At 44.1% G+C, this 10,628-nt stretch overlaps 1 protein-coding gene across 1 annotated transcript in view; it reads left to right on the top strand.

Moving 5' to 3' along the window:
* The window catches only part of LOC115334560 (phospholipid-transporting ATPase VA-like), a 109,736-nt gene that overhangs the window by 40,375 nt on the left and 58,733 nt on the right, over window positions 1-10,628 (top strand). Inside the window, 1 exon segment of the mRNA XM_029998900.2 lies at window positions 5,517-5,721. Within this exon segment, the coding sequence (XP_029854760.1) occupies window positions 5,517-5,721 (205 nt within the window).

The raw sequence follows: 10,628 nt of genomic DNA, 5'->3' as shown, positions 1-10,628 counted from the left end.
GCCCAGGGAGGTCCACGCGGGAGCAGATCTCCACCTGCAGCCCGGGGAGGACCCCACACCGGAGCAGGCGGGTGCCTGAAGGAGGCTGTGACCCCGTGGGAAGGACCCACGCTGGAGCAGGCTCCTGGCAGGACCTGCGGATCTGTGGACAGAGGAGCCCACACTGGAGCAGGTTTTCTGGCCGGACTTGTGACCCCGCGGGGGACCCACGCTGGAGCAGTCTGGGCCTGAGGGACTGCAGCCCGTGGGAGGGACCCACGCTGGAGCAGTTTGTGAAGAACTGCAGCCTGTGGGAAGGACTCACATTGGAGAAGTTCATGGAGGACTGTCTCCTGAGGGAGGGACCACACACTGGAGCAGGGGATGAGTGAGGAGTCCTCCCCCTGAGGAGGAAGGAGTGGCAGAGACAACATGTGATGAACTGACCCCAACCCCCATTCCCTGTCCCCCTGTGCCACTGCAGGGGAGGAGGACTGGGAGAGAAATTGAGCCTGGGAAGGAGGGAGACGTGGGGGGAAGGTGTTTTTACAATTTGGATTTATTTCTCATTATCCTACTCTGATCTGATTGGTAATAAATTTAATTAAATTTTTCCCAAGTCAAGTCTGTTTTGCCCATGACAGTAATTGGCTGAGTGATCTCTCCCTGTCCTTATCTCGACCCACGAGCCTTTTGTTATATTTTCTCTCCCCTGTCCAGCTGAGGAGGGCAGTGATAGAGCAGCTTTGGTGGGCACCTGGCGTCCAGCCAGGGTCAACCCACCACAACCCACTAACTGAGATGCTGCCTCCCAGTTCTGTGTTCCTGCCAGAATTCTTCGAGCCCTTCAACAAAATATTCCAGGAGGTTGGGTGATATTTACTTAAACTTGCTGAAAGCTTTTGCTGAAGAGTCCCTTGCAAGCAGCGCCTGAAGCCCTGTGCTGAGACTGCAGAGGACTGTCATCGACCACACAGTAGTGATGGAGTCAGGACAAAGCAAGAATAAATGGCAAGGTCTCAGAGAAATAGAGCAAGGCATCTGTGTTTGAAACATTTATTTCTCAGCTGGGTGATTATGAAAGGAAAGACAGCAAAATTTGCAGATGATTTTAGGACATTAAGGAACAGAGACGGGAAGGCTTTTCAGAAGCACCTACAAGGTAAATGGAGAGACAGGACTCTGCCAGGAAAAATCATGCTGACTGTTGGATGAGTATCATAGAATCATAAAATCACAGAATGGTTTGGGTTGGAAGGGACTTTCAAAGGTCATCTAGTTCCAGCCCCCCTGCCATGGGCAGGGACACCTTCCACTAGACCAGGTTGCTCAAAGCCCCATCCAACCTGGCCTTGAACACTGCCAGGGATGGGGCATCCACAGCCTCTCTGGGCAACCTGTTCCAGAGTTTCACCACCCTCATCATAAAAAAAATTCTTCCTTATATCTAGTCTGAATCTACCCTCTCTTAGTTTAAAACCACTACCCCTTGTCCCATCGCAACAGGCCCTACTAAAAAGTCTGTCCCCATCTTTCTTATAACCCCCCTTTAGGTACTGGAAGGCCACAATAAGGTCTCCCCGGAGCCTTCTGTTCTCCAGGCTGAACAACCCCAACTCTCTCAGCCTGTCCTCATAGGAGAGGTGCTCCAGCCCTCTGATCATCTTCATGGCCCTCCTCTGGACCTATTCGAGCAGGTCCATGTCTTTCTTATGCTGGGACCCCCAGAGCTGAACACAGCACTGCAGGTGGGGTCTCACCAGAGCGGAGCAGGGGGGCAGAATCCCCTCCCTCGACCTGCTGGCCGTGCTGCTACTGATGCAGCCCAGGATACGGTTGGCCTTCTGGGCTGCAAGTGCACATTGCCAGGTCATGTCCAGCTTTTCATCCAGCATGTGAGTAACAATTACCCACATTGCTACAGTTTGTGGATGTTCTGTAAGAGTGCATAGGGTGTGGTCTAGATTATCTAAATACCTGCAGGTGCAAGGAGGTGGTCCCTGGGATCTGGTATTCATTCCAGTTGTGTGTGTCGAACTCTTGGTATCCTCCAAGCCTGGCCATTTTTGTGAATTGCTCAGCTGAAGCATCTGCTTAAATGTTATGTTTGCTCTGAAGTTGAAAAGTGTACTGAACCATTTGAAAACAATACCAAATACGTAATGATGCACACATGCCCACCCATGGATATACTGTGTTTAATTCAGGTTTTCTATCACAGCAGGCCAATGCAATGTACATCATTAGAGATGTGGAAGGGGCCCCTTCTGAAGAGGGACTGGAAGAATAATGTCTGTGAGGACACATTGAGGGAAAACTGCTCAAATCCCTGAACTTCAAATAAAATTTAAATCAAGCATTCTTGTGTGCCACACCTTACAAACAGAAAGGAGAGGCATAAATTTTAAAGGCAGCCTTTCTCTTATAAGAAGTCTGGCATTCCTTACTCTATACCATATAACTTCTGCAATTCACTGGCACAATATAACAGCAAGAATAAACATTTCGTAGGTGATATAAAACTTGGATGATGAAGTTGTGTCTCTGCAGAAGTCAGTGGTGAAATTGCAACTGTATCAACAGGGTCACTTGGTGTGTTTTTAGTGGCTAGAGGTATGACAGTTGTCTCGAGGTGAGCTAACCTGCGTGTTCAAGGCTAAGCATGTTAAAGGAATGCTCCTAAAGGACTGATGTATGTATAGTGCATCTAGTATCTGAACTGCCCCATCTGAAGACAGTATCATGCCATACTCTGCAGAGAATACTTCCAGTGACCACTCACTGGCTGCAATGAGACAAGTCTGAGTTCAGAGCTGTGCTAGAGGGCATAGAGCAACCCTGGCTGAAGAGGATTAGAAAGTAATTTTCCATGCAGACTGTAATTTTACATCCACTACTTGTTAACAGAGAGCTGATCAAGTGGAATACCGGGCCAAATTGTTCCCGTGTGTCTGATGAAGGGGGCTCTGCCCTGGGGCCCTGGTGCATGTGCAGGAGGTCTTGCATTCATAGATCCACTGAATCACAGAATGCTTTGCACTTGAAGGGACCTTTAAAGACTACCTAGTCCAATCCCTATGCCATGGGCAGGGACATCCTTCACTACACAAGATTGCTCAAAGCCCCGTCCAACCTGGCCTTGAACACTTCCAGTGCTGGGGCATCCACAACTTCTCTGGGCAACCTGTTCCAGTATCCCACCACCCTCATCATAAAAAATTTATTCCTTATGTCTCATCTAAACCTACGCTCTTTCAGTTTAAAGCCATTACCCCTTGTCCTGTCATTTTAGGCCCTGGTAAATGTCTTTGTCTTTCTTATACACCCCCTTAGTATATTAAAAGGCCGCAAGAAAATCTCCTGGCAGCCTTCTCTTCTCCAGGCTGAACAACTTCATTTATGCCAGCAGAGCCATTTGGCCTTGTGTTGCTTGATACCCACCCTTCCTGCCACAGTGTATATAGTTGTGGCAGTTGCTAAGCATGTGAGCGATGAGGAAATGCTAAAATAGCAATGCTTTTCAAACAATAGAAGTTAAATAAAAAATTGTAGTGCTTATAGCATAATATGGGACTACTTGCTATTTTTAGCCTGATCATACTTCTATACTGGTACTCATTGTACATGCATTTGAACATCACGCAGTTTCACAGTTAAATTAAAAAGGATGAAGAGCAACAGCCACTTGTGAAGGGATTTGGAGTTACAGATTGCACGGCTCACAAACCCTTCAGATCTGCGGTGCAGTGGTTTGTACTACATTATGGCACACTGGGTTTCAAAGTAATTCATACTTATTAGCAGGAAAAGTTAAATGTTGGTTTTAGCCTGAATGTGAAGGGAATGGGTAATTTCAGCACCTAGGATGTATATTAGCTGCCTTTGTTGCACTATCATGTTTTATACTTGGCTCTTATTAATCCTTTTCAGGCTTTATCAAAATAGAAATCACAGCCATAATTTTCATTGCACTCCTTATTAACTGGATGTTTGGAAAGGACAATGAAGAAATTCTGGGAGGTAAAACCTGATCTGATACATTTTTGTGCTACCTGACACATTATTGTTCAGGATTTAGGCTAAATACATGAATAAAAGCCAGTTAAGTTACTAATTCCTGTAACACCAGTGAAGGCATGATAAGAATGAATTAGACATGGCATGACTATCGGTAACTCCAAAGTAACATTGGCAGGACTTGCGTGTTTCCACTTGGTTACAAATCTATTCACATTACTACTGAAAGTGATGTATTTTAAAATAATATACTTTAAAGAACATGAAATAGCCACCACCACTCCCCACCCCCCATCAGAATCCCATTCTGCCAGTTAAAGTGCTGTCACAGGAGACTGTCTCTGGTGACAGTGACAGTGCTGACAGCCATCGTGATGCTTACATGGCAAAAGGCCTTCTGACAGCTTAGAAAAGTGTCAGAATAGCAGTTTCCCATTTTCAGGAGGTATTTTACCAAGTAAACATTGTGGCTGTTTTGAAATTAATTTCTTTCAAAAACACAACAGAAGAAAGCAATTTACACAAATGCCAAAAAAACACGAGTCTGTGAGTGTCATGAAAATAAAACCTTAAATTTTGTCTAGAATTAATTAAACAATCACCTGTTTCTTTTTTCTGTTGCTGTCAAGAAAAAGTTAAAAAAGAAAAAAATATCAAACTAGCATGACCTTTAAAACTAGAGAGGTTTAGTGGCTGTATCTAAATGAACAACACACACATCAGTGTTTCATGTGGGTAAGTCTTTGAAGTACACTCCAAAATAAAAGGCTCAGCGTTAACTAAGCAGAAATTAGCTATGTAACAGACAGCGCTATGGCTAGAACGGAAATACTGCAGAAATATTTAAAAGAAATTAGTGTCTTTTCCCAGTAGAGGAGTTGGGACTGTGTTTTTCCACATGACACGTCCTTGTAATTCTAGGTTTAGTGATGAATAGTGAAAATTCCTTTCAGTTAGGGACTTTTGGTTCCTTCATCCAAATACCACGTGCAGCACTATGTAACCTTTGTCCCTGTTGGAAAGAGGGAACAAGGGGAAGCTATCTGCGGGTGTATCAGAGGATGGTACGTGATGGAGGACGTTCAGGAGCCGTGCCAAGCAGGTGTCCTGTGCCCAAGCCTGTTCTCAGTTCCCCCTGTGCCCTGAAAGTGACTCCTTTTCACCCGCTATGAACAGCAGCCCCCTCTCCTTCATGGGGTCAGACAGATGGCTTGGAGCATGGAGGGAGGGAAAGAAGAGTGCGTGAAGCTCCTGCTTAACCTGCTTAAGCTAGGTTGAACATCAACATATTGTCCTCTGGGCCTTAAAAGAGTGTCTTGGGGACTCAGACCTGGTTCTGAGTCAGTGGGAAGTGGCCTCCTGGCACTCTGCATTGCCTTCCCCTGAAGTAACTTGAGAGTACCTGAGGACCTTCCAAAGGCACGGTACTCCTGTTACAAATCAAACCAGATCTTATCAGAAGCACCCCAGTCTGTGCAATTTTTTTTTATATATGTCCTGTAAATGTCTTTTTTTTCCAGAAATGAGAAGAAATATATAAGCAGATACTGGAAAGAAGTGAAAGTTGGAGACTTTGTGCAGCTTCGCTGTAATGAAATTATACCTGCTGACATATTGCTGCTCTCCTCAAGTGATCCTGATGGGCTGTGCCATATAGAAACAGCTAACCTGGATGGTGAAACTAACTTAAAACAAAGACAGGTGGTGAGGAGGTTCTTAGAGCTGGTAAGTCACCATTTGTAACTCTCATTTAAGATAAGAATTTGTTTCAGGTAAGTAAAATGTTCACCAATCCACTCCACACCAGCTAAATCTGCTTGTTCTAGTAGTGCTAATGAATTACTGTTATGGTTGTCATTAAAATACTAGCTCTTGCCAACAGCTGACCTCATCATAGTATCAGAAGTTTTACCATAATTTTCCCCTGAATTTGAATAGGAATTATTTGGGGCAATTGTGTGCGGTTGGAAAATGTTGGGGGTTTTTAATGGCTTCTATTGTAGCTTGATTTTTGAAAACACATTTGAACTGCCCAGTGAGAAGATATTTAAATATAAACAACTACTTTTCCTGCCTGCAAACCGGATCAGTTTCAATTAGGAATTTTGCCTGAAACTCTGTGTTGCAGAATATCCCTCCAGCACTTGGAGCATTAAAGCTTGTAAGATTTAAAAGGACAGCATACATGCATTCTGGAGGTGTCTGTGCTGAAAAACTGGGTTTTTTACTGCTCTCTCACTGTGCCTATCTCTCCCCAACAGCACTATTTTGAAACAAAACAAAACCCAGATCAGTTACTGTCAGCAGAATTAGAGGAAATTACCTGAAGTTTTACTTGCTTTAATAATCTTACTGAAATAGTATTCATTTCTATGCCCTCCTCTCCCACCCCTCTTGCCAGCTAACCCCAGTTTCCTGTATTTTGTCAGGAAAAAAAGAAATTATTTTCTAGAACTCAGCTACGTCTATTTTCCTAGTAGCTCTTCTCATTTGAGAGATTTTGCAAACTATGGGAGCTGCTGCCCTGAACCACTGTCATTAAAGGTAACTACAGAAGCCTATAGTTGTACAGAGGTAGATCAGCATTAATGAAGTTGCATTCCAACTGACAGGATAAAAATCAGTGATGTGCCTTCCAAATAATTCTTTATGGTAGATAGAGCCTTTCTCTGAATAGCTTGTAAAAATGAGAGATAAAGACTTGTTTAATCATCAGCGATTTCCACGTAGAATTTAGACATGACACGGCAGCTACTGCCACGACAAGAAGCTTAATCAGCTACAGGTCAAATGCTTCAAAAACTCGGACTGTTTCAAAGAAGCTAATTGAATCGCTTCTCAAACGTCCCATCCTGTTCCCACTGAGAGGAAATTTCTCCCAGTGGGTAGAGCTCCAGGGAGGTACTCAGACGATGTATCGCATTTCTCTGCCAGCGTAGACTTCCTACATGAGCTCAGGCGCATTTTGTAGGACAAAAACTATAGATTGCATATAAGCTACTGAATACAGGGATGCTTTTGTGTTTGTGGGTACAGTTATAAGCTAAGGGCATGTCCCAGCTCTATATCAAAGGAAGACCCAGGAAGGCATCAGTTCCTCTGCTCATCCACAGCAGATGGTTGGAGTTCTGTGATCCAAGACCATCTGACACACAGCAGGAGGTGTTGGTAAACACAGTGAAAAGAACTGATGTGTCCAAGTACAGATCATCACAAGACTGGCTTTCAAGAGCCTTGCTGCTCAGAGGAGTCCCTTATACTGCATCAGGATCCACAGCTTCCTGGCAGCAGAGTCACAATTCAGCACTGGGAGTGTGATTCCTGGAAGCTGACGGGATGAGAGGGGACCTGCTGACACTACAAACTCCCTTGCTCCTGGGAGCTGTGAAGCCTAGATGTGTGCCTGAGCCATCAGTTGTGGAGTCACTCTTCTGTCTTTAACCAGTGAACACATGCATGCATTAATACAGCAGGAAAACCGAGAGGAAGTACCCCTGCAATCTCATGTTTGACATACTTACTGAGGTTTAAATTGCTGATCCAAACCAGGCAGCTAAAGACTTAAAGTCTGGGTTTTGTACAGTTTGGGAAGACCTGTAACTTTTAGACTGTTATGTGGAAGTGAGTGGCAGTGCCATTTCCTCCTCAAACAGGTTAAAGGTTATCAGAGACTGAACTGGGCCCTATTAGGGAAGAAGTCTGAGGAAACAGTGCCTACCTAGGGAATTAAAGCTAGGTTTATGTGCGAAGCAGCTCAGCACTTCAGGGTACACGTGGCATGACTTGCTTAGTATAGCCACCTTTACTGAGCAAATCAGTTATCATATAGATACTTACAGTCAGCTTTGTAGACACCTAACACACTTTGCATTTCCAGCCCATCCTCCTTCCATATCTTAGTTCTCTTTATTACAAGATGATTATGGAACTTTTCTATCTCAGAAGTTTTCTCCAAAATATGTGGATAAATAATTTTTAAAAATAAATTTTAGATCACAAGATGCCTAGCTACAATAGCAGTGAGGTCCATAATAAATTGTCAGGGGTTAAACTGGGGTCAGTGACAGAAAGCTCATTCATTCCAAGGAAAACAGGACTGGGCCCCAAGAAGTCAAGTATTGAAAGAGAGCTTGTAAGGGAACCACATGTGACTACCTCCCCTCTCTTAAAATAGCTGAGAAAGCAGGAAATATCCAAGCCCAGGTTCCTGTGTCAACTAAGTTGTAGGCAAAGTGCACACCTGCAAGTACCAAGTCCTCAGCAGCTGCAGCATCACAGAGCCTCTCTGTAACAGCATCCCGTAAATTATCCCGCAGAATACTTGCCATCCTCATTAAAGTCCTGGCCAAAACTTGTCTGAGCATGCTGTTAATTCATGCAGCAGCATTAGCTTCCTCACCCCAGACTAGCAGGGATAGACTCTTACTGGTTCTTGAAGGTGTTGCCCTGCTGAGAGACATTCAGCAGTGGGATAGAGAGAGCTGCTTGGGAAATGTTGAATGAATAGCAGGCCCACAGCCAAGTAGCATGGAATAGCAAGGTGATGCCTGTTTTTTGGACTGAAGTTCAGTTCTTATCTGGGTATGTCTTAGGTTTCCACAACTGGAGAGAGCTTATTGTTAGATCTCGTAAAATACTTTGGAAGACCAAAATTTTCTTGCACCAAATGCTGTCCATCCTGTTACCAAACCTCAGAGAAGTTCATTCCCAAATCTCTTATAGGACCTGCATCCCAACCTGTGTATGCATTGGACAAGAATGCTTTGACATTTTTATATTACCATTGTACTCAGTAGAACAACTCTCAGTTATGTTTATAGCTGTTTGGTTCTGTGTCATTCTGCAGCCCTGTTGTTCAAGCAGGAAAACAAACAAATAGATTATGTAGTCCTGACCCTCTCTTTCCCACACTGCTAAACTCTTCCCCCACCCCCCTTACAGAATGACATGCCTGGTCATGTGGCTTATCATAGGACAAGAAACACAGATTTTTTGGAATCTTCTTCTTAAAATATCAGCTGCCCATAGCTGTCTTTGAATAATGTCTCTGTAGCAGTATCTCAAACATTTAAAAGAAGCTGTGTTACAAAGCTCGGCATTTCTGTGTTTCTTACATGAACTGATAACTTCTGAGCACATGCCTGTGAAGCAGATCAATGAAGGATAGCTATTTCTATACCCATCACTCTGCTGGGCGTGGGAAAGGAGCAGGGGTGGGGGTAAGAACAGTTGTTTTAAGCCACTTTTATGCTTTCCTTATTCTGTCCCTGCCCTGTGCCCACCCATGCAATTTACAGTCCCACAGGTCTGCACTGAGCTGCTTGCCATAGAGAGCCTGGTTGCCAATTTGGAGTCACTGAAGTGGGGTGTGTGCTAGGCAGTCTTCTTGCAACCACAGCACTCTCTCCAAATCCTCTCCAGAGGCCAGCAAGCCCAGCACTGTTACACTGAATAGACCAGTCCTCTGGAAGGGCAGCCATTCTGCCCGCATGCTCTGAACGATCTTTCTGTGTCTCTCTTCAGCATTAACAGCATATAAGGTGCATAGTCTCAGAGAGTAAAAGGTCTTATACTTTCCTTCTTCCAAATCTTTATTCAGAAAAGTACCATTCTGATCTCTTTTTAGCCCAACTCCTGAAGCAGCAATGAGCAATTATAGAAGCAGTTCTGTATTGTTGTCTCCAGTGCTTTGCAGGCATTATTATACTCTAAACATATGCTCAGAAGATCCAAGATCAGCATTTGTGGGCTTGGATTGGACCTCTCTGCTTGTGAATTCCAAGAAACCGTGTTCCTTTATAGTGCAAGTGACCAGAAATATTGCTTATTTTAGTGCTGCTTTCATTTGTCTGAGCAATTTATAGTAGACTGGGAACATACTGCTTCTTAGCTTTGTGTGTTTGTTAACGAATGTGATCTATCTGACACAAACCTGTGCTTTCTGTACATGATTCTACAACCTATCCTTAGACAAGCTGTGAGAAGTCACGGATATATTCGTCTGTGGCTTGTACGTCTGAACATACCAGTTTTAATGTATACCTTGTTGTTGTACGCTCACAACAGTCAGTCAAGAAAAAAAGAAATCACTCGGTGAGTAGATTAAAAAAGAAAAAAAGGAAACAGGAGATTTTTCAAAGGCCTTGACATATTTTCCTCTGAGACTTTAAATACTGTGGTCTTGTTATCCAGCTACTACAGCAACAGGATGTGCTGGAAATGTTTAAAATAGTCAGAAATGTACTTCTGCATGCTTTGTCTTTAAAGTCAAAAGGATAGTGGACTGTCTTCACACTGAAACATGGATCAGATCCATGTGTGCAGCATGACACGCTGGCGAACGCAGCTGGGAGAAAGCACTGTGCTAAATCCCACTGTGAGTGATCTAACGGTGTTAGCAGTGACCAGTAAGCATCACTTGGAAAAAACAAGTGTTTCTTGGTATTCCACCAGTTTCCTTCTAATTTGTAACCCACCCTCGCTGCTGCCGAGTCACAGCAGCCATTTCTGGTGTGCTGGATCTAATAGGCAGGACACAGTAGGCAGGAGGAATCAATGTGTTTTCTGTGCTACTCTGCAGGCTGCTGTGCCACCACACCCTCTGCAGTTGCTTATGGAATGTTTTCAGTGTC

This window comes from Aquila chrysaetos, chromosome 23, assembly GCF_900496995.4.
Source record: "Aquila chrysaetos chrysaetos chromosome 23, bAquChr1.4, whole genome shotgun sequence".
Taxonomy (NCBI): domain Eukaryota; kingdom Metazoa; phylum Chordata; class Aves; order Accipitriformes; family Accipitridae; genus Aquila; species Aquila chrysaetos.
This window is presented reverse-complemented; position numbering and strand designations above follow the sequence as displayed.